At 39.0% G+C, this 24743-nt stretch overlaps 2 protein-coding genes across 9 annotated transcripts in view; both read left to right on the top strand.

The window, feature by feature from the left end:
• Positions 1 to 4078, top strand: part of LOC141910239 (uncharacterized) — a 46787-nt gene extending 42709 nt beyond the window's left edge. For all 8 annotated transcript variants that reach the window (XM_074800956.1, XM_074800960.1, XM_074800961.1 and 5 more), the window contains 3 exons: positions 37 to 335; positions 1365 to 1504; positions 1864 to 4078. In XM_074800956.1, coding sequence (XP_074657057.1) covers positions 37 to 335; positions 1365 to 1504; positions 1864 to 2055 — 631 coding nt within the window. In that variant the 3' untranslated portion in view covers positions 2056 to 4078. The remainder of the gene's footprint in view (positions 1 to 36; positions 336 to 1364; positions 1505 to 1863) is intronic.
• Positions 4079 to 10129: 6051 nt separating this feature from the next.
• LOC141910336 (rhodopsin, GQ-coupled-like) lies at positions 10130 to 18181 on the top strand. Its single transcript, XM_074801071.1, has 3 exons — positions 10130 to 10299; positions 12684 to 12817; positions 17244 to 18181. The coding sequence occupies exons 1-3, from the start codon at positions 10130 to 10132 to the stop codon at positions 18179 to 18181; spliced, it is 1242 nt and encodes a 413-aa protein (XP_074657172.1).
• The last annotated feature ends 6562 nt before the right edge of the window (positions 18182 to 24743 follow it).

The raw sequence follows: 24743 nt of genomic DNA on the forward strand, positions 1-24743 counted from the left end.
ATTAATCCTTATTATCGTTTGTTTTCTTTTATGTAGGGGGCGCCAACAACCGATGTCGTTAGTACCGCAATATTTCTCCTTCTTCCTGGGAACAATCGTCAGAAACCAGGCCGGGGTGCATGGCCAGCGGGTAAGGGGCCGGAAGATAATCGTACACCCAACCTATTCGAAACCACAAGGACTGGCGATGGACATCGCTCTGGTCCGGCTGGCGAAATCAGTCCCGACGACGTCTTACATCGAACCGATATGTCTACCCGACGACCTTGATTTTCAACGACGCAAATCTAGTCTTTGCTACGTCAGTGGGTGGGGCGACGTCGACCAATCGTCCAGTAAGTATCAAACATATCGAATTTGGATGAAGTTCAATTCAATATCTAACTCTTTAGGCCTCACAGGCTTTTATAATTTACTACAGTAAAACCATGTTGCTGCAGTAAGCCAGCCTAACTAACTAATACATGACATTTTTTTCTACTTAGATCGATTGACTATTCCTCTGTAATTTGTATATAAGGGGCAATGAAATAAAGTTCAAGTATCAGTCTAGGGTTTCTATGTACTTATCTTAGAAATTGTTGTTGCTTATAATGTATATACACCAATTTACATCATGCGCACGAAAGAAAAAATGAATTCGATATCGCCGCGATGTAAGTTACTCTTTCAAACTATCATTTTGGAATTGCTAAGCCGATATTAAGTAAGTATGCTTGCGCTCAGACGTATGCTTGGGTAGACTGAACAAAATTTATTCAAAGAACTAAATTCACATAAGAATTGTTACATAATCTGTATAAATTGAGTAGTTAATACAACACCTGCCGACTTTCTGACATTTGGGTGATCGAATGGGTCTCCTTTTCACCCTAAAAGTGTGTTTTCGGCAACGTCGTAATTTTTAGTGTGGTTAATTGAAGGCGCATGATGGGCCTTTAGCCTCATATGTCCATTAGATTCCCCTAATCGTTCGTATTATGCTAATTTTAATTAGCATCATATGAACCCTTAGGGACCTACTCCTTATACAGTTTCACGATCATGGGTCGAAGTGCTGATGCGGGATATATGCACGTCTTCGGGTCTAAAGGCAACATTCTAGTTTTAGATTTATTGTCGAAGGGCGGTGATCAAATACATTCGCAGAATAAACGAAGAAAAGCGAAGCCAATCTCGCACGCACTCGATAGAATCTGATATAACGGTTTTACCTTTGAATGCCTAGCCCTCCAAAACAATTTTTTCACGACTCATCAGCCTTGTGTTCACGTCATTACTAGGGATACCGGTTGTTAAATAGACGATTTAGCTCCACAGTTGGATGGGTTTAGAGTATGATTAGAATCGGTTTCTATTTTCAGAAATTCGTGTGCCGTTATTACGAGACGCAAAAATGCGTTTGAGGTCGGATAGTGACTGTAAACAAGCTCACGGCGATCTCGTGAACGTCTCGACGGCACTGTGCGCCGGCTATTTGCATTACCAAATAACTGCTTGCGCGGTGAGTAGAGAATGGAATTTAAAATAAAAACATTAATTGAACTCAACAAAGATTCATACTTCCACTGTAAATATCGGTAAATGAAATATACCCGTTAAAACGGCAATTAAAACATGCACGGCAATATATTGTATCAATGGGTTGAGGGAATTAGAAAAAATAATCATGAAAAAATTAAATCTGCATTATTCGTGAATGATGTCTCCGCAGGTTTCCAAATTTTATGAATTCACCCTGATTATTTTTCCATGCATACCACCTATTATTATAGAGTTTGATTGCGAAAAAAACTTGACGTGAATTTTCGCCAATTTCAATCTATTATTATCATCAACTTGTTTTTACTCGATCTATTGCAGGGTGACAGCGGAAGTCCTTTGGTGTGTTTGGATGACACTAATTCGTGGCGTCTGGTTGGAGTTGTCAGCGCCGGTTTTCCTTGTAGATATGTAAATGCTCCGAATTCCGGTAGCGCGGGTAAACCGGATGTTTACACACGCGTGTCTGCCTTCCAAACCTGGATACGCAACACTATCAGCGCGCATGTTTGATATTCTGAAATAATCAATTCTGTATAAACACGTGACCTGTTGTGCCATTCTGCTGTACACATGACCAGTGACCTTCAGCCGGAGATGCTGACTGGGCCACCTTCGATTATCGGAGTTAGTCGACTATGGTCGAACTAAATGAAACCGAATGACCGTTAGTCGGAACTATGGTCAGGAAATGGTCGACCACGCAATTGAGCAGGGTCGCTATAGTTCGGACTTAGTTCCAAGACGCCGACACTGTGAAATACGTTACGACCGAACTAAAGTGTGTTCGGTCATTAGTTGCGACCACTAGTCGAAAACCGAAGTTCGCCCAGACTGATGCTGGTTGTGGAATGTAACGAAACACTGCGAAATTAGTAAACTTAGTAATATTAGATTAAACAAGAAAGTATGTGAATCCACCAAAGGAATAGGTTTAGTTTTCTGTAACGAACTTTTTTCTGATTTAGTGGGGAGGTAGGGCGGATAGGTTATCCAAAGGATTCTGAAGAACTTTTTTCTATCGAAGCATCCACAACAAAAGCTAGATCTCGATATGACCCTCTTGCTGTACACAGCCAGTAACCAGTAATTCAACAGACAATGCTGTGTTTATCATTAACCTAATCTAAAGACTATGTCTAACCTGAAGGATCCTATGTAGGGCCCCTACGTAGACGCCGGTATTGATCGTGTTTATGAGGTTTAAAAAATACACATAAAGCACGTACAAAATCTTTCATAATGAATATTACATCTATTTTTCTAGACACCGTACATACAAACCTAGTACTAAATTCCATGACCCCCATCCCCTCCCTATTTCGTACCTACTATTTGAACGAAGAAATTAAACGATTATATGTTTTTAGATTTTATAAGTACTTTTGTTACATTTTGTTACTATACTATACCTTTATATTTTATTATCAATACTATTATAAATATATTGATCATTATCATTATTATTAGAGATATCGAAATTATTATAATCCCGTTATTATTATGTAGATGCTAGGCGCAATCTTGTCAAGTGATGAGAGCCTCGATGGACTTATAAAGGCCATCATTTGAACAGAAGACTCGTCTTTTCTGCTACATATTCCTTTGAGAATAAATCACTGAGACAGCTTCCCCTGACAGTGATTTCCCCACCTCATGCAAAGACCCAACGGTTAGATTACCCTATAGAATTCCCCTCTTGAAATTCCCTTATTATACAGAAAAATTTGTCTGAGTATTTTTTCTCGGATCCGCGTAAGAATTCTGCAAAAAATAACCAAAACTAAAATAAGAATTTCCTTTTAGTCCTTCGTGTTTTCATAACAATTTTTCCAAAAACAAAAATTCGGTCCGGTACCATTTTAAAACACATATTTAAAAACTTTCTTTTGTGATTGTCTATTCGATTTTTTCCCTTCTCCCTCCCAATCTTTTTGCACCGATAAAAAAATCCTTAGAGGACTTTATTTTCGGGGCCAAGTTTGGATGGGGTAATCTTACTGCGGAAAATGCCCGGGATAATGTCATGATACCAAATAGATGGTTTTGGAGCCTGAATCTTTATTCTCTGTATGTAATTAATTACATGTACCTCTATAATTTAGAGTATGTTTGTCTTCTTTTTGTATCAATGTCATATTCGTTTTCTCCATATATACTGTTATATCTCGACTAGTATTCGTTAGGGAAGAGACGAAAGATTTAAGTCGGATTATATCTCCTCGAAGATCGTTACAAATTATTTGGGCTTTTGTCTTAGTAAACGTGATTATTAGAATGTACACAGCGTCAGGAGAGATTAGTTTATTTGATGTTGCCTTATCGATGCACAGTACTGACGCTGAGCCATTGGTTCAGTCGGGGGTTCACTGCTAGACGCTTCTGTCGGGACGTGTATCTACACTACAAATCCGCCTGACATCATCGCCTATAATCATACCCAGATGCTGACGCTAGAAGACTTAAATCAAAAGTATAAACTTATATAATGTATATCGTGTATTTTGTAGCTTGTTGATATCGGTCGTCAATAAATATGTCAAAAGTTTAATTCTTGGTTTTTATTCGGCTTTGGGAATGGAAATCTCCCAGAAGGACGAGTTGTCAATTGGATAAAACGGATACCGTGTCTGAAATCTTGGACGGTGGGTTGGACGAGATTGCCGCTTATATTACCCTTATACTGTCAAATGTGACCAGCCGCTGTGATTGAGGAATCTTGATCGGTGTTTGGCAGCTTTTGGTCTGTATCGGATGGTTTTGGTCGATGTTTAGTCCTATCCCCGATAACCATCCACGCCGCCCTTATTAAGTCCTGCCCAATATTCACTGGGACACAAAAGCACCCTCTCCAATGACGGATTAGTTGATTTCCAATATCTTAGGAGATTCACCAAGACGGCCATCTTAGAAATGTCTATGCAGATGAGGGCAAATTTTTTGTCATAAAGAGATTTATGGAAGCAGTTATATTTTTTGATGAAAATAAGTCTTTTTTCGTACAATAATTAGTACAGAATGGATTTAGAGAAAAAAATATGAGTACAGAAATACAAAAAGAACACCCTAACATGGAAAAAATTTATTTACAATGTGAATAATTTAAGGATATAGATTGGAAAGGTACAACTTTTAATCTTATAGGCTAAATTGACCAAACAGATACAATGATACGTAGGTAAGTTGTTGACATCACACATAGGCATAGATGTTTTGTCAAAATGAAACATCAAATTTACCTGTCAAACTTCATATTTTACGTTAATTTGATGTTTCATTTTGACGGTATATCAATGCCCGGGTTTTCCAGTTCTTCCGTGAAATTTACCTCAGCGATTATACAACGAGCATTCTGATTGGTGCCGCAAGTACCTGCGCACCCGATCTAGTGGCCGAGGGGCGACGTTCCTTCGTTGAGCGCATTTTTGACAGATTTGCACTGCTGGACTCAATTCCGGGCTCATTGCGTACGAACTTCCTGCAGCGCACGTTGCCGTACGTTTTTTTTTTTTTTTTTGGTTTTCGCACGTGTGTGACGGGCGTTATGATGCGTGTCCAGACGTTATTCGATGTGTATTTCTATATTATACCAAGCTAAAAAATACCAGACTACAGCGATGCAGCTGATACGATTGGTACAGCTGACCAAGGACTGTATACGACACACCAGTGAGTTACGTGCCACGTAAGATGTTCGTGTGTAAACATACGGGCAGACTTAGTACGTGTCTCGTTAGCCTACCGGTGCTTCGTGAATTGTGTAAACATACGGGCAGACTTAGTACGTGTCTCGTTAGCCTACCGGTGCTTCGTGAATACGGTGCCTGCAACAGGTCGTGTGGTAATTCTATAAGGGTGGACGTATTGATCAGGAAAACTTCGATTCAATACTCCTCGAGAATACAATACGTTTCTATAGGTCTCGATTCTTAGTTATTCAAATTGATGCTGAGGTTAGCGTTTTGATCATAAAGTTGAATGCAGTTTATTGACAAAATGCTCAAAATTCTTGTGCAATATTAATTAAGCCATCCATATCTATGATACGTACTACGATTCGATTGTTAATAAAGAGCTTCCGGTCTTGAGCCGAGAGGTAAAATGCATCACGCGTCAGGTTGGTGACTATGGAGTGCGCACGATTAGCTTTAAAATTGAGATTGATTGGCCCCAGCGGGTAGATAGGTCGTCTTTAAAAGCGAAGTATTGATTGTACTATAGTCGGTTGACTAGGTTCCTGGCAGGGGTATTCATAGCAATTCAAGATGTCACACGGAGGAAGATGTCAAAGTAGCGGTAATTGGCTGCTGTCGTATGGCATTTTGTCTGGGGGAAATTTGGTGATTTTGCAGGGGGAAGTGGCACCTGATTAGATGTCAAAAGAGGCTGTAACGTTTACGAGCCATGTTTTCTGGCTAGATTTAGTAGAGTACTCTGTGATTATATATAGCTGATTATCAACTCACAATACCAAAATAATATACCTATGATATGTAATTTGATTCAAAATATGACACATGTTGAAGGTTTAATTGATCTGATGATGCCTGTACTTTCAGCACAGATTTTAGTAGATTATAAGGCCACGTATATTCAATAGTAAAAACGCGAGACAAAATTTGCAGTTTGGGATGGGAAACACAGGTTCTTCCGGCGGCTTCGAATTGAGCATCTGGTGCGTAGGTATCGAATTTAAACGAAATTTACCACTAGAACCCGTAATCTCTGTGATTCTAACTCCAACGCATGTGTATCAAAATAATCCTTCTTACGCCGGTTCCACAAACGATAATTAAGTCCAAAAGTCGTCTTAAATCTTAAGTTGTTAGATTGGCTATAGAATAAGCTGGTCTTCGACTGGTCTTAGACTGGTCTTAAGTCTAAGCCATGACTATGGAACAACTGGTTGCGGGGCCAATCATCAATCCTGAAATTACGGACCAAAACGTCGCACGGAGAGCAGGTGTGACAGACATAGGTTTGTATAGTCGAATTTGATAAGAGATTCATTCTTTTGAACGTTAGCTGTCTGGAAAGGGGGAATGATAACAATCACGACGAATACTATGAGTTTTTCTGACGATGGTAAAAAAACAAAAACAAAATCTCGCATCCGTTAAATGTAGGTGAACACAATTAACCAATCAAGTGACCGTTTCGCATAACGCTCATTGTCGATTTCCGTTTATTGAATAACAATCGGAGATATTTTGGCATTCAGAACGCTCACTTTAGGCTAAACAAATCATTCTTTTTACGGTGTTGATTTCGATGATTGATTACGTTTTAGATTTGATCGCCGAAAACGATTGCATAGTTTCAATTCCCAACGCAACGTCCCACACTACTAAGAGACTAGACTACTTCGATTTTGGCGCGGATCCAGATACGTGTAAAGTGGATTCAAGCCGAGAGAATTTCGCAGACTATGAAGCAAAAAAAAACACGAATTCCGCACTTGATGAAATTCACGTTCTTCCTCAAACTGAAAACGCTGTAAATCAAGAGTGAGGCAAATGAAGTGTTTTTAGACTAAGAAGCTAACTCGTTGAGATATCGATCCAACATGCCCCCTCGCCTTTATTTCTACAGTAGGCCTGAACACTTTGTGAGCTCTCCATTCCTGATTGATAGTTTGAATCCTTAGAGTTTCTTTCATTCTAACGTCAAATTCTGTTATAATAAATCAGTTATTCAGAGGTTCAATGTTGGTTTCGTCTGATCAGAAAACTACTAAATCAAAACGTAAAACAGTAATGGACTTATACCCTTAGGGTATTGCATAGTATAGTTCCTTCGCGTATGCTTACTGCGTTGTTCGGTTAATGTGTATCCCACAGAAAGTTGTCATGTCGACACATTCACATCGCCAGCCATTAACATTCCATGTGTCAACGTGTCGACGTGTCTGCCAACCAACAAATTCACTATTAACGATCTATTAACCTGATACACCAAACACACCACGTGACCAAACACATGATAAACCCCATACTTAATACAAATTGCATTTCTATTTTTCTTTAGTCAATTCCAGTTCTCTGATATTAGTTGATATTAGTTTCAACACGGTTAAGCATTCAAATTCACAGGAGATTCATTATTTATTTTCATCACTGTCATCGTGAGATGCGCCTTCAAAAAAAAACAAACGTGGGGACGGTGAAATATGGCATTGTTCACATTGCTACAGAACGACGTCGATACGTGCCGGCTCTTTTTTTTCAAAATCAAAAATGAAACTTTCGCAGCTGATGCTTATAGTTTACTGTTTCGGTTTAGATTTACGTCTCTTGTTTGTTTGTGTTTTGTGGTCACCAGTCAACCAGTCAGCCCACGATGCTTGTACATACATTGGCGACAACATTGCGACGTGTCGTCCGTCGACCGTCAACCAGCGGATGATATAGTCTCTCATTTTTGTCACCACGATCCTTGTACATAAATTGGCGACAACATTGCATCGTGTCATCCGTCGACCGTCAACCAGCGGGTGAGATATGCACTCCATCATCTCTTCAATGAGCCAACCAACAAACTACCAACAGTAGTCAACTGTCACTAGTCGTCGGTCAACCTGTACATAAACTGTTCCTTTGCTGCGCATTAATACCCAATTCTCAATGTATTCATGCGCCAATGTATTAATGCGCTGATACATTAACCGCACAACTTGTTAACTCTACGCCAAGGCACTATACTATGCTATATCCGACTTGGGCCCAGTAATGCTTATAACAGTTTCACTCGCAACATTTACACTTCCTACCGCTATTACCATTCTCACCGGAACAAATAAATTTTCTACACGACATATTTACACAGTTTTCACACGGTAACTTTCTGGCAAATTTCTACATATATCTTTTACTGGGTAAAGAAATTCGTGAATATTTCTGTATGAAAATCCGCCCTAAATAGAAAATTAAAAAAGCCATCGTTTTTCATATCAAAATCAAACATAGTTGATTTCGCGCTTTTGATACCGTATTAACTTAAGATGACAGTTATGTAATTCCTTCAATCGCACGTAAAATGTGATCATTCACTAAAAGCGTAATAAGGAATAATTACTCTAGCGACAATATTTGTATATATAAACCCATGCAGTCTGTATAATCAAACTTCTGCTTAACCAAGAGAAACCGAAAGTAATCGCTTGAAAATGAACGTAGATAAAAATCCCCCAGTAAGAATCCCCCTGGTCCTAATAGAAAATGATCACTCCTAGCGGTCACTTTATATGAAAAGAAATATAGAATATCTATGTGTCATGATATGAGGATTTGATTGTAAATAGATAGCATAGGTTCTCAACTTAAAGATATAGTTTGTAAATAGATATAATTATAATATTGCATTACGTATAATCTTAATTACACAGTGTGGTTGTAGGGAGATGAGCCGACACCTAAAAATCGGCGATGAATACTATTTCATGGAGTATACTTTTTTCGAAAGTTTAAGAAGTCGGTACATACCGCAGCAACTAGTAAATTTCCCTAATTTAAGAAAATTGAATCGCTTTACATTACAATACCCAAATATCTTTAAAGAATCTAGCAGTATTTACAAAGAAGGCACATAGCCTCATCTAGCCATCGCTGTGCACGGGAGCAGCACATCGACCTAGTATCCAATAGAAATACATTTTAGAAATAATTAACCAAGCTTAGGACATCGCGGTAGTTCTACTACTTTGGGAAATATTGGACTTCGACACGATACTATTGGAGGGATCTGTATACATCTAGAACATTTTTGATAAACTTAACCAGTTGTAGATTCGTCGGAATTCGGTAAGTAAGTTATAATCAAAGATGAAATTTAGTTCGTCGCCTAAAACGTTGCATGATCTATCGGTTCTTGGAAAATGGAGATTTCAACATGTATTTCCAACAAGGTAAAAGATAGAGGAGGGAGAGCAGCTACATGTACAGACAACAAGAGGTTGTGTCGGCTGGATGCTGCAGCGACTATTCTAGTCTAGTTACACCCGGAAGATTCTCCGCTGCCATTCGCGTTGTATTGAGTTGACGCAGTAGCGCGTGGTCGCGGTAGTTGCGGCGTGATGCTCACGCCTACGAGCAATCGTTCTCGTAGGGCTAACGTACACGTCGTTCATGTACTCGTATCAGAGAGCTACGCTTCAAAACCCCATCGTCCGAGAGCTTAGAGATATTAATCAGCGGAACTGCCTCGACGCGGCGGAAAGATTTGAAGGAGAACCGCGGCAAGACCGGATTTCACGCGCAGCTTCAAACGGCGGTTCGTTACGTAAGATTCAATCAGTAACGTAAAAGCACGTTCGTCAGATGAACCGAGTTATAGTTCACTTCCAACGTCTGAAGTTCAGCGCATTTCTAGCCAGCTGTAGATTGGTTAATTCCTGTTGGCGAACAAAGCTAAACATGCGACGTATATTTTATGATTTCGGATTAATAGACGCTTGAACGATAAATGGCTCGTTTGCGTTACGCGTTGCAAAAATGACGCATAGTAATTCAGAGAATTAATTGATTAATTAGCGCGTTAATTGAATGATTTAAGCGATTGAATCGAAATGCAACTTAATTCAACGATAAGTATGGAAGGTGATGTACGGATTTCGGGTGCTAACTCGTCCCCGCTGCAGGTGACCGGGCTGCCCGGTGAAACAATAATACCGGCTTTGGATTACGTGCTGGCATGTATCCTAGGAACGGTCGGTTTATCGACATTCCTTATCAATTCATTCATCGTAGCTGTGTTTGCAAGGTGAGTGATCCCCTCCCAATTGTGATGGGTTTAATTTTACCGCGCATCCAGTGCCACTTTTCGTGGATTTTATATTTGAGCCTGGAACTGTTCCACATAATGTGCGGGTTAATTTGGCTGCAGATCTAGTTCCAAAATGTGACTTTCGTGTGTCTTTCTGTGTCTTTCGTTAGTTCTGGCTCCAGTTCTACAGTGTTTTGTGGGTTCTATCTCAACCGGGAACCAGCACTACACTGTGGGGCTTCATTTGAGCCTGGAACTATTCCAATGGCTTCATTTGACTTAAATTCCACAGTTGCGTTGGTTTCAATATGCGTTGTTCCGCATATGATTGGATGTCATTTGTCTTTGGCTCCAGTTCCACGGTTGATAGGGTTTACTTTCTTCAACACGCTGGCTCCACGTGCGACATTATAAGCTGGTTCGGTTATAAGCCGGTGCTCCTTTTTCTCAATTAAGGGGAGAGAAATCAGCCGATTCTGTTGCCGTGCCTCATCGTGAAGGTCTATCAGTTGTGTGGGTTTCTTTTGTCACTGGCTCCAGCATTCACACAGCTATTCACACAGCTGTACTATTCACACAACTGTAAATTCTATTGCAATTTTGTCAGCATACATAAATCATGGAGATTTTTTTCCATATAGATTTTTATAGAAAAACACATAACACATTTATTAATTTTCTAACAAAAATCAAAGCTACGTCAACTGTATTTCATTGTCCATAGAAACTGCGCTTAGTAGCCTAAAAAAAACGAGGAAAAAAAATCCTTTTCAGATCTTTGTTTACACCGTTGGCTTAGTGGCAAAATCTATTTTGAATCCTTTTTAAAAGAGAGTGTTATTCAAGGAGATCATATTGTTACCTCGAAGAAATTTCTTACGGCGTACCGGTAATGATGGTTATTACGCAATGACATGTTTGTATGTGTGCATATGTGTGAAGCTGTATTTCAAAAGCCACCCTGTGAATATCATTTACTTAAGACGGCGCAATTAACTTTTGACCTGCTGAAGTTACGGATCCGCCAGGTGCGCTAGTAGGTAACAGGTATACCCCACTTATAATACTTAAGGTGACGAATCCCATTTTCTGTTTGACTGTACCTTGCTTAACGAACCCCGCAAAAACTATTTGAATTTGAATACCTTTAATACCCTTGATATTGAAAAACCCAACGGTCAAATTAGCTAAATTCATTAAGACCGGCTTAGATGTATATAGATCCCTCTAATAGTATATATAGTATTGTAAATAGTTGATGTATATATATCTTGTTACGTTTTCATTCTCTAAATTTTAATCACTTCAGTGTTGTTTTGTAAATATTTGTACATACATGTACCATGGAAATGGTTGGAGTGTAAATAAAATCGTAAATCGTAAATCGTAAATCGTAAAAACCACCCGGTAAAACTTCCCCCGGTATATATCCGGTTGAAAAGCTTAAATAATTTTCAAAAATTTCAAATTTTCCGTGGTGTTTTTCACAATATTCACCTTGGTAAATCTGCGATTTTTACCAAGCTACGTGCATAACAATGACATTATCCTGTGACTTTTAAATCACATTATCGTAGTTGAAAAATTTCTATAAAGAAAAATCTAGTTTGTAATAGTAAAATATCTACGTAGGCCTACCCTAAGCATTATTGTAAAAAGTATTATCTGTTTTCATTTAGGTTTTATACTTAAATTTCATAGAAAACTTGACTTTTAACGGCTTTTTACCGTGTGGGATTTTTACCTACATTCATGCTTGGAGTATTGATTACTCCAAGATTCGCGCTAAGCTACCCGGTCTTACGTATACGCTAAATTCGAATTAAAAATCGAGTAAAAGCCTATCCGAACTGAATCCATTATAAATGATAACATACGCCATGGACACTTAGCGTAGAAAAGTGAATTTATCACAGGCTCGTATATGATGTCGGATGATTTAGTTCAAAGTTGAAAAAAATTATGTTTACCTGCGTAAAACTGACTGTATCTTAATCGCGCACATCTGGGCAACTTCGGTTATCGGAGTTGATCGACCATTTGCGAACTAAGTGAAACCGAATGTCAGTTATTCGGCACTATAGTCCATAAATAGTGAACCAAGGGATTGTACACGGTCGCTGCAGTTCGGCACTCAGTTCCAAGATGGCCGACACCGTGAAACGCGCAAAGACCGAACTACGTTTATAGTGCGATCAGCTATTAGCTCTGACCACTAGTCGGCTAACTACAAAAACCGAAGTTCACCCATGGTTGCAAAGCCGTTATTTCTGATTGGAGATAAATCTAGATCAAGAAAGCTTGTGCCACCGCCTGAGCGCGCCTACCCCGCCACCAACATCAATTCCATTTTTCGAAATCATTTTTATTTCCAATTTCAGATATCGTTCGGTGAGGAATCATGGTAACATTCTTATAATCAACCTGGTCGTCTGTGATATGTTGATGGTGTCTCTTGGAATACCATCCGTTGTGATATCACTATTTATCGGACGGGACCCTCTCGGTGATGTAGGTACGTCTCATCCCGGCTCGCGGTAAAATACCCTAGTAATAATTCACGATTGTTAAATACCCCACCTTTTGAATCGAATGCAAATATAGTACAATCTTAAAGTTCACTTTTTCATATTCATTTGTTAAAATAAATTGCAGCTTGGTTCAAAAACAATTACCAATTAAAAGTTCATCAGTTCTAGATTTCATTTATATTCTTCATTTTCATGATCGAAAAAAGGCAAAAACTAACTAAAAACGATAACAATGAATTCATATAACTTTAAAAACATCATGCTTTGAAATTTTTTGTTTCAAATTGTCAAGTGGAGATTTGAACCTATTTTGAGGGAAAAGGGATGTTTACCTACATTCTACAACTACCCTTTATCGTCTGATTCTAATGTACATCGAATGTACATCTAATGTACATCTATACTGACGTGCGAAATATCGCCATCGGCCTAATACTCAAATCTAACGGCCGCTAGTCAGATCACCTCAAACAAACGACGGTGCTCTCTTATACGCTTATATTTTGAATTTCGCATTATTTTTTCCCCGATTGTGGAATTCTGGACTTCCTTCCGCTTATTAGTGATTTAGAATCTCGACCTACCACGAGACTATCTGAAAAGTTTTTTTGCCATCTTTTTGGAAGCGTCACAATGGCGTCTTAGGGGGGTTGATAGTGGCAGCCAATAATTTTTTCTGGAAGGGTCTTTACGGGGTGAATCAACGATGCTATATTGATATTCATCTGGGTAGAGGGCTGGCAATAATTTTTACAATAGTCTTTAGGTTATCTTCTATTGAAGGGTCTTTAAAAGGGTCTTTGATGGTGTCAAGGTGGAATTTATGGATGTGACACTGCAGAATGCTGCATCAGCGGATTCAAATTACTCACGGTCATTTGTCTGTGCGTGGAAAATCTTAGTTTGAAGTCAAGGCTATTTTTCTTCGACTTCACAAAGTTCAAAACTGTCACGATTTTGACCAGATTTTTATTGGATCGTGTTTCGACCAAGTCATGTGGAGTCGTGACATGTAAATTTGAAATTGGAGAAGTTGTTGTTAAAATTGGTGCTATCCATGTCTGTTCGTGACTTTTTACTAATGTGGGTATCAATACGTTGCGTCCTTTTCACCGTGTATAGTCTGGAGCGATTAATGTTTGAAAGTTTGCTGATAGAATGGCCAAGTTTTATGTTGGCAGTTGACCATATTGAAAACGTGGAATCCTGGAACAACCCGCTTGAAGTGCCGACAATCACCTTTTGATTGTGGGCTGATAGAATGTCTAATTGTGAGTTCGAGTTAATTCTTTGATAAAATCAGTTCGTTTTCAATGTTTTAACGCTAAGAGTTTTAACTCAGGGAACTGTACAACTGGATTCTGGTGTTTGGAAGCGAAAAACCCGCAATAAGATGAAACGACTAGGAGAGAATCTATGAGCCATTCTCAACATCTAAAACCATCAAACTGTCATAACGTAATCTATAGTTATCACTAAGTATAGGCGTGGGGTGTGAACTTATGATACAGGATCTAGCGTCAAAATAAACAATGGTTTTAAGCGTCAACCGTTGAGGCAACGTAACAAAACTTAATGATATACATAACATGGTCATCATTTGATCGAAGAAGTTCATAAAGATCATCAGAGATGATGCGTACACAAGATTATTGCTGTGACAGTTCGATCAGATGTATACATTCATCAGTGTCGTATAGCATAACTGTCCATGATTATCACCGGCGATAGGCGAGTGGGTGTGAACTTACGAAACCGGATCTGGGTCTGTCAACATTAACCGCACGTGTCATTATCAGTGCCCGTTGTCAATTAATTATAACGAACGCGACCGAAACGCTACGTTTCATAACATCGCCGCGTGACGCCCATGAGAATAACAATTACCCGAAGTAAGCTGAAGGTTATTATCATCAATGGGCGTTTTCAGTTCGATATTCAAATCTCTGTGTTCCAGAAGTTTCCAGTTTCTAGGCGCCATTTTGTGGCGGTCCCTCGAGGTCCCCATTGTTACGATGATTTGCGCTCATTTTTAAAACATAAGTTTAGATTGAATATCATATAGTTCTGCAGCCCCTTGCTCGACGAAATCAATTTATACACCATTTTAAAGGAAATGAAATGCAGATATTTGCTGGCGATTCTTGGAATTTTTGAACGCAAAAATTGAGAACAGTGACGATGTGAAACCAAGGTCCATATCTTAACCGCGCGTAAAAGAAACCGCAATATCTATTAATTTTGAAATATCTAAGTATCTCTTGAAGCTTTGTTTCCAATTTTCACAGAGGTTAAAGGGGGTAATTTGCAGTTTAAGCCTGCGTTAAAATCTTTTGAATATCTTTTCTGACGACTGATCTGTACCCGCTTGAATTTGAGATTACGCGCAAAAGGGGTCTCCCACTGCGCATTGCAATTTCACTGAACATTGAGATTTGCGACAAGAAATCTTTAAATGCAATTTGATTTCTTCACATTTTCCATGGGGATATTTTGAGATGATAATCCATATCTTGTTTGTACCGTATTTTGGCGGGGGCAATTCGTTTAGCTGGTTTCGGGGTCCGGTTTGTCCCGCTATTGAAGTTTGAACGGCCCAGTTGAGGAATATTGTCGTATACAGCCCATCCAGCCTAGCGCCGATTTTGTGTTCGGTGAAATCAAACGTTTTAGAGTCGATGGTGAAATGTGCCAGTCAATTTAAACGCTTAGGACATATTTAACACATATCCCTCTCTGGTAATCCCTCATTCTGGGATCATACGATGAATTTACTGAATCTCAACCTTCTTGCTGGAAAACATCGACCAGAAAACCTTACTGATATAAAATTCCAATATAATATTTAAAGGGGTTCAGATCTGTCCCCCATTTGATATTCTGTTTTAGGGGGTCAACGTCCAGTTTGGCAACTTTCAGCTGCGCCACATATTCAAAAATATATAAAAACTTAGAATTTTTTTCTAGTGTCCAACCATGAGTGGTACATTCGTTTGAAACGCAAATTAGGTTCTCAACTAGGCCACATTTGCAACCAACACGGAAAGTCCCCACTCTTACAAGAAATCCTTTAATTTCCCAACGCTACAAAACTCGAATTCATCAAAACACTCAAAGTCCATTTTCAACCATACGAAAATAAAGGTAATATATAACCATCAGAAGCAATATTAGTAATTACAAACCAGTATAAAATCCTATTTCTGCGATTTCTTTTCACAAATCTCAATGTTCATTGAAATGGCGGCGCGCAGTGGGAGACCCCTTTTGCGCGTAATCTCAAACTCAAGCGGGTACAGATCAGTCGTCAGTAAAGATATTCAAAAAAATTAAACGCAGGCTTAAACTGCAAATAACCCTCTTTAACCTCTGTGAAAATTGGAAATACAGCTTTAATAGATACTTAGATATTTTAAAATTAATAAATATTGCGATTTCTTTTACGCGCGGTTAAGATATGCGGTCCTTGGTTTCACATCGTCACTGTTCATCATTGTTGCGTTCAAAAATTCCAAGAATCGCCAGCAAATATCTGCATTTCATTTCCTTTAAAATGGTGTATAAATTGATTTCGTCGAGCAAGGGGCTGCAGAACTATATGATATTCAATCTAAACTTATGTTTTAAAAATGAGCGCAAATTATCGCAACAATGGGGACCTCGAGGGACCGCCACAAAATGGCGCCTAGAAACTGGAAACTTCTTTATTATACGGTGAATTTCTTATATGGAGAAAAAAATCCCCTGATTCAGTGCTCGCAGTACGGTGGCTGCGGTGCGATACAATAAAAACAGACGATAATTGAATCATATTTTCTCAATCAATTAGCGATGATACAAAAAATGGGGTCCGAACACAAACACAAACGCAGGTCCGGTGCGTAAGGGCGAGGTTCAGTGGGACGAACCACCCGAAATCCGAAAAAAGGTCCGCTTTTGAAGAGTGAATTTGCGAAAGTCGAATAAAATCCCTGGGGCCGGTTTAATAGACGGGCATTATGTTTAACCCATAAGGGATTAACTTAATATTGATAATGTATTGAGTTGTAAAAACCGATCAATAAAACCACAGTGGTCCACTAACGAAAACGTCCGCGTTTTAAAGACAACGAACTACCCATAAAATCAGTCCACTATACATTTCTGTCGACGCTCGTTTGAAAACGTTTGGATTTGGCGGGAGTTAAAAAATCCTCTTCAAATTTAGAAATAGATATTGAATTGATTTTAATTAATGTAAACCAAACCTCTGAGCCACGCCATCTGGTGGCCGGATTTACGAAAGGCGCCCAATAATCACCCTTCTAAATGTATTGAAAATGACTGACCAGCGTATAAATTATTTTAGAGCCATCTTGTAGATTATGGGAATAGATTATCAATCACATTTCTATTTGTGTCTATTTTCAGGTTGTAAACTTCACGGTTTTATCGTGGGCACCACCGGTTTTTTATCGATAAACATTTTCGTCGCCGTGGCCGTTGAGAGGTACTACGTCATAGCGTTACCGCTCAGGGCGTTCAAACAAGTTATCAAGAAACGAATATGGCTTTGCGCAGCTTTATGCTGGATTCTGGCAGTCGGGTTTATGATCGGGCCCCTGGTGGGCTGGTGTCAAATCGAACCGGAAATAGAAGGCTCCTGCTCAATGGACTACCGCACACGTACGTCATCTTGTTCGTCGTACATATTGACGATATTCACGTGCGGTTTTGTGATACCCGTCCTGGTCGCTTCTGTCTGCTATACGCGACTGGTGCAGCATATGGCGCATCACGTAAGCTTCATGACGGGCAGCAAGAGCTCGTCGATCACCCGTCACGACATCCGCTTCGCGAAGCTATCAATCGCTTTGATGGTGACTTTCATCGCCGCCTGGACTCCCTACGCTACGGTCGTTCTTATCGGTCAATATGGCGACCAGACCCTTTTAACCCGCTACGTGCGATTCCTGCCGAGTTTCTTCGCCAAAATAAACACGCTTCTTAATTCGGTGATTTACATTACGATGCAGACGAAATTTCGCCGCTATATGAGACGCATGTTACCGTTCGCTAGCGGCATCAGTCGGTCGATTTCGGAAATATCCCGAAGCGAATCGGACAAACGCCGCGGCCCTAGTACGCTAATCGTGAACGGCGTGCGACCGGAAGTGTCGTTTAATCGGCCCGAGGCCGACAGAACCGTCTACGTATCGCTGACCAGGCAGATGTGGAATCGCTCCGACTCGAGCGGCGGTAACAACTGCGGTAGAAAACTTGTAAGAAAAACTGCGGTGAGGGCTAAAAAGAAATCAGACATAGAAATAAAGGACTCTATGAGAAAATTTCTGAACAGTGCGAATTGACTTAGGCCTAGTTGTCTGGAAGTCAGAGTCGACTCATTTGAACGTCTTTGATTGAACTGAAATTGTTATCTTGTTGTAAACCCGACCACATAGAAAGATTCTTTCTAGTTTCATTCTAGATGAGAACGACGTATTTCCGGTTCGAATTTGTAACATATGCGTGACGTGTTTCCTGTTCGAATTTTCTTTTTATGCATAACGTATTCTATATGCTTTTCATCTTTGCAAGCATTTTTGATCGATGAAAAAGTACAAAAGATAATTTTCCGAAAAATCGAGGTGAGACCGAGGTTTTTTGTTTTGATTTTCTGCGATTTCTGGGATGATATGAACGTAGTTCCACAGTCGTTGTAATGGTACAGTTAAACTTATACGGTACTGTGCCGAACGAGCACATCCTCCCACGGCAAGGGTTCGAACCTGATGGCATCGCTACATACCTAGACCGATACGCAGCTTTGTCAAACGAAAACTTGCAGTGCCAATCAGATTGCTCGTTCCATAATCGCTGAGTCAAATTTCACGGAAGAACTATACATGGGAAAACCCAGGCTTAAATGAAACGGAATATCTGATTGGCTAATAATGACATCACCTAAGCTGTGCACTCGGTCTAGTGTGGCAGGGTCGCCCCGTTGCAATCTCGATGCCATCAGGTTCGAATCCCTGCCGGGGGAGGATGAGCGAGATGCCCCAGTGCGACATCAACGCTGGATGTCTTCTTAGGATCAATCCGTATTTTCTTCAGATTCAATGAAAGATGAATACAAATTATGCCATATCTAAAACTGTAAAGATCAAACAGAATTTGTCAGAGTCTGGTGTGCCTTTCCCTCAGTTTTGGCAAGGCTTCGAACTTGAGTTAGTTGGCGTCGTGGCTGAGCCTTGCGATGCCATCAGGTTCGAACCCCTGCCGAGACCGGGGATTGATGTTGGAAGCTGTCTGACATTTTGCTGGTACCATCGATGTGATAGCCATAGCTATTGTAGTGAGTCCTCAACGAAAGGTGAACTGATCATAACTGTGAGGTATCTGTCGATTGTTGAACAGGGTCCTGCTGGTCAACGGTATATATTATGATGAAATATCGGAAGTAGGCCTATTGTGTGTTACATATTGTATAATATGATTATTTATATGATTATTTTGAATAACTTGTTAAATGTCGATATTTTATTATCATAATTATTCATAAACTTTACGCGGGCGAATTTTGTATCGTGTAGATATCGCACAATTTCGACGTACATTCTTTATCATGCGATCATTACGAATGCAATTATATTTCATTTTATTTAGTGGAGTCGTATCTCAGTTATTGCAACATATTTTGGGCTCAAAATTTTAATGTTTACTTAAATTCCTTATTGCTACTTCGAAAGCGTGCGGTTCGAATAATAACAAATTCAAATTATCTACTGGAACACACTAAGCCACTTTTTAAAAGACTGAAAATACTAAGAATCAGGGAAATGAACAAATTACAATTAGGATGCTTTATGTTTGATAATGACAAATCCATGCTACCTGATTGTTTTAATAATCATTTTCAATTTCGAAATGAAATGAAATTCAAAATTATCGAACTCGTAGCTTAAACAATATGGAAATCCCTCGAATTCAAACTCGAAGAAGTAAGTTTTCAGTAAAGACTTCTGGTCCACTATTTTGTAATTCACTCAATCAAACTTTAAAGGAGTCGAAGAGTATCTACGTTTTTGAAAAAAAATTCAAACATCATCTGTTAATGGGTCAATAGTTATGTTTAATCTCTGTTTAATGTATATTGATCTGGATTTGTTGTATCATTTTTCACTGCCTTGTCATGATTTCCATGCGTGTGCTTGTCAAAGTGCGATAGTTTGGTAAAAGGTTGTGTGCATGTGTGTGCGTGTGTGATTTCCATGGGTGCCAGGGCCATGTTTTATGGTTACAAGTTTTTACCTTCTCCTGGTATCCATCGACTTATTTTACATTACCATATTATTATCTGTAATTTCCTAATAATTTAATTGATTCGTAAATAAAGAATGATAATAATGATAATAATAATTATACCTATTATATAGATTTATTTCAAATTGTCAACGTCTATGTAATTAATTCATTTTATATTTGGTGAGGGACCAAGTGTAATATTTCAAATACGACTTGCATCTGTGTATGGGGAACTATGCTGTGCTGGCCACTTCTTTCGTATCAAGGTTATCTTTTGCCAAGACAGTGATGTTCGTCAGCATTCCGGGGGTAGTCGTCGTTGTTAAGACGATCGTGATCATCTAATGTCGACGACTTACAATTAATAAATTGAAAATACAACTTGGAACTCAAGAGACGATTAAAGAAATGTGCCGACTAATCTGATGACATAAGGGATCATTCATTTATTACGTACGCATACAATTTGAATTTTTCCATTTTTTTTGCATTTACCCAACCCCCCCCCCCCCCCCCATAATGCGTACGTAATGAATGAATGATCGCTAACGAGTTCGATTCTACATTACACTGGGAAATGTGACAATCTTTTCGGAAAAAATTTCGTTTGGGAAGTATTTTCGAGGAGACGCCTTCTCGCGTCCCAGCCGCTTGCTGGTTATAATTTTCGTAGACACGCCCCTGCAGTGCAGCAGCATTCGGGTTTCATGCCTTAAAATAAACTAGAGCGGTTAAACTAGGCTTATTCAAGCGCAAGGTGCAGAAAAATGTTTAAAAACATAATACGAAGAAATTGTGCACGAAATGATACACTTCGAGCATACTTTCAATTATTATTCTCCTTGTTAATCGATCTAAAACTAGCGCAGAGGATTTTTCAGGATGAATGCAGTTTTGGGGAGAGGGCTGCTAAAATCCGCGTGTTCTAATAGCGAGGAGTTTGGAGACGAAATTGTATCAGCAGAGCTGCCAACTGCAGAGCTGTTCCTGATTTTCGGTATTTGTTACTCTTTTATAATAAGAAATACTGATGTTTCGATGCATACAGAAATATGAAATATGTTACTGAGGGTCTTACTGTTGATTACTGATCAATATGATCATTTTACTATGAAAACTGATTAGTTTGATGCATACAAAAATATGAATGGTGTTACTGAGGGTCTTACTGTTGATCACTGATCAATATGAACATATCAAGAAATACTGATTAGAGTTATTTGATGCATACAAAAATATGAAAGGTGTTACTGAGGGCCTTACCGTTGATTGCTGATCGATTTGAACATTTCATATTCATATTTCAATGAAATGTTACTGAAAAAAATTCAATTTGTTACTGATAGCAATTTTCAGAAGTTGGCAGCCCTGCATCAGTAATATTCAAATAAAAAAGCAACAGATAAACGTATATCTCTAGGCTTGTATCTCTACTCTTCATATGGGTCTGTCGAACAGCGCTTTTGGGCCTAAATCGCACATATGGACATTCGTCATTTAAGGCTTTTTCTTCACAATAATCGTTTTTCGCGGTAACGATTATATCTTTATAATTATTCAATCATCATTTTATCATTCACGCGACCACGGCATCTGGTAGATTGTGCTCAAGGCGACACTTATCGATGCCTAAGGAGACAACGTTATAATCCCCAACAGTTAATAATAAAGGTCTACACATAATCTGTAATCTGTATAGTGTAATTTGCAGAGGCAGAATCCGATATCGTCATCACGACGGTCGGATGGAGGAGAGTGCGGCGGAGAGCGAATCAAACTCTGGCAAGCGAGGATAGTTTGGCGTGTGCTTAGTGTGCGAGGATAGTTTGGCGTCATTGACACGTGACGTTGGCTCTGCGACGAGAACATTAAGATGTTGAATTCTAATTTTTCCTTGGGCACTTTTGGAAGGAATTGTCTATCAGCCGTTTCTAAATCGGTGGGGTTCTGAAACCGGAAATCGAAGCACGGATATAGTTGTGTGATCGGCGGTCAAATTTACAGAATTTTTGTTTAAGTACATAATTGGGAAATTCGGTACCTTAGTTTACCCTTTTCCTGCTAAAGAATGCGTTGAATATAAATCGGCCCATTGCGGGTGCACTGTGCGTACAGGTCTACCAAATATCGATCGCGACTCATGGCATCCAGGAAGAAAGCCACTAAATATTTGGATGGATATATGAAAGCTGTGGGTACTGGAGTGTGTAATGGGTAGTGTAGTGTGATCTGTGTGCATTTTGGTGGCCAGCACACAGATCACATTGTTCAAGTTCAAGTTCAAGTTCAAGTTCAAATTTATTTCACAGAAAGCATGACAGGCTATGTACACAGGTTGAGAAAAAACAAACAATAAAATTTACATTTTTTTTAAACAAAGCACAATTATAAAAAGAGAGAGAGAACAGTAGCTTTCAGTGTGGGCCAAGCAAAGCCTTTAGGCCGCTGTCGCAAGCACCCAGGGAAAAAAACGAAAGGGAAATGAAGAAATAAAGGAGAAGGAAATGAAAGTTGATGATTTTTGATAATTACAGGAGAGTTTATATGAGTAAGCTAGAGGGTTCAGGAGAGTGAGCAATTATAACAATTAGGGTTATTACATTGATGGATATCATTGTAGGCGGAGGTGAGATATGGTCTGAGTTTACGTTTTAAATTTTGTTTGCTTGTTTGTAGGATGTCATTGGAAAAAGGTAGTTTTTGCCAGATGTTTGGAAGAATGTTTTGAGGTGAATTTTGATGCGGGGTTGGCGGTGTTTGTTTTGAAAATAAAGAATATGCGTGGTCTAAATATATGCTTTTTCTGATGTTGACTAAAGGAGATAAGTTTTCCGCGGTGAAGTAATTAGAAAAGTAATGGGGTGAAGATTTGATGGTGTTTTGAATAAAAAGTGCAGTTTTAAGGATGAGGACATCATTGATTTTGAGGATTTCAGGATTTTTAAAAAGTGGGTCTGTGTGTGCAGTGTACTTAGAGTTGGTGATTATTCGAACAATCTTCTTTTGGATTAGGAGGCATTTTTTATTATAAGGCGAGTGGCCCCAAGCCAACAAGCCATAGTTCAAATGAGGATAGACTAAGGTGTAGTAAAGAGAAAGTAAATTTTGTGTGTCTAGGATGTTTTTAGTTTTGTTTATGATACCAGTAATTTGTGAAATTTTCTTGTGTATTTTGTCGATATGTGGTTTCCAGTTCAGATTTTCATGTATTGTCAAGCCGAGGAAATCTATTTGTTTTACTCTTTCAAGTTCAAAGTTGCCTATTTTGATTTGTTGTATGTGGTTTATGAATGGTCTTCTCTGATAATTATGAAATATGATATATTTAGTTTTGTTCAGATTAGGGGTTAGTTTATTAGCGATAAGCCAGTCATTCAATATGTTTAGGTCATAATTAATATACTGTATGAGTGTGTTGAGGTGTGTATGAGAAGCAATGCAATTTGTATCGTCAGCGAATAATATTTACTTCATGTTTACCGTGGAGGCATAGATATCATTGATGTAAATTAGAAAGAGAAGTGGACCTAGGATGGAACCCTGGGGTAAACCGATGTTTTAGGATAGTGTAGAAGAGTTGTAGGATTTGTACGAAACGTATTGCTGACGATTAGAAAAATTTGAGGAAAACCAATCTCTTGCTATTCCTCGGATGCCGTAATGTTCAAGTTTATCTAGTAGTATATCGTGGTTAAGAGTGTCAAAAGCCTTCGAAAGGTCCAGGAAAATGCCTATTGTCCATTCATGGTTATTTAGTGAGTTAGAAATTCTGTCTATGAGTTCGAGTATTGCATGTTCGGTTGAATGGCTGTGTCGGAAACCATATTGGTTAGCAAAAAGGTGTTTGTCAATGAATTTAGATAGTCGTCTATGTACAAGTTTTTCGTAGATTTTGGAAAGTGAATTTAGTAGTGAAATGGGTCGATAATTTTCGATCAGGTTTATGTCACCTTTTTATGTAAAGGTGTTATTTTAGCTATTTTAAGTAAATCGGGGAATCTGCCTGTTGAGAAGGATTGATTTAAAAGGCAAGTTAGAGGGTATGATATGTGGATATGTTCATTGGGGTTTAGTCCAGGACTCGCGAGATTTTCAACAGCACGGAAGTAACGTGTAATAAATGATGACTTGAATTGCATGACTACCTACCACCCCTCATTATTGTTGGAAAACTAAACGTTCCGCACTGACTAAAAATTAATAATAATAATCAATAACATTTTAGAAATGGCCAGAATTTTAACTTAGGTTCTATCTCATTTTGATTTTACAATTGCGATTGGTATAATTTTTTTTTTTAAACGGCCGTTAAGGCTTCATGTTTCGTCTGCAATTCACTGCAAATAGTTACTCAACTACGCACATTTCAGTGTTTTTGGCAGCTGTACACTCAATCGGCACCGTTCGTGACTAGCTTCACTGCGGAATTATCATTAATTAACATCGCCATATCACATCATCAACTTATATTGTGCCTTAAAACCCTAACAGCCGAAATAATTGAAATACACACACGATTTCTATCATTGAAAATTGAGAGAATGGCCGTGTTTGTGTTCTGCTGCTTCGCGTAAATCCCGCGGGGTGGGGCCACCGCGCGGAGTGGGGCCGAAACGTCTAGAT

Source organism: Tubulanus polymorphus, chromosome 8 (genome assembly GCF_964204645.1).
Source record: "Tubulanus polymorphus chromosome 8, tnTubPoly1.2, whole genome shotgun sequence".
In the NCBI taxonomy this organism is placed as follows: domain Eukaryota; kingdom Metazoa; phylum Nemertea; class Palaeonemertea; order Tubulaniformes; family Tubulanidae; genus Tubulanus; species Tubulanus polymorphus.

What these genes read in the sequence shown, in the direction of transcription:
- LOC141910336 (XM_074801071.1), top strand. Translation starts at nt 10,130, where the DNA reads ATGGAAGGTGATGTACGGATTTCGGGTGCTAACTCGTCCCCGCTGCAG. An exon ending in ATCGTAGCTGTGTTTGCAAG is followed by an intron (nt 10,300 to 12,683) that starts GTGAGTGATCCC and finishes TTCCAATTTCAG; the next exon opens with ATATCGTTCGGTGAGGAATC. An exon ending in GGACCCTCTCGGTGATGTAG is followed by an intron (nt 12,818 to 17,243) that starts GTACGTCTCATC and finishes GTCTATTTTCAG; the next exon opens with GTTGTAAACTTCACGGTTTT.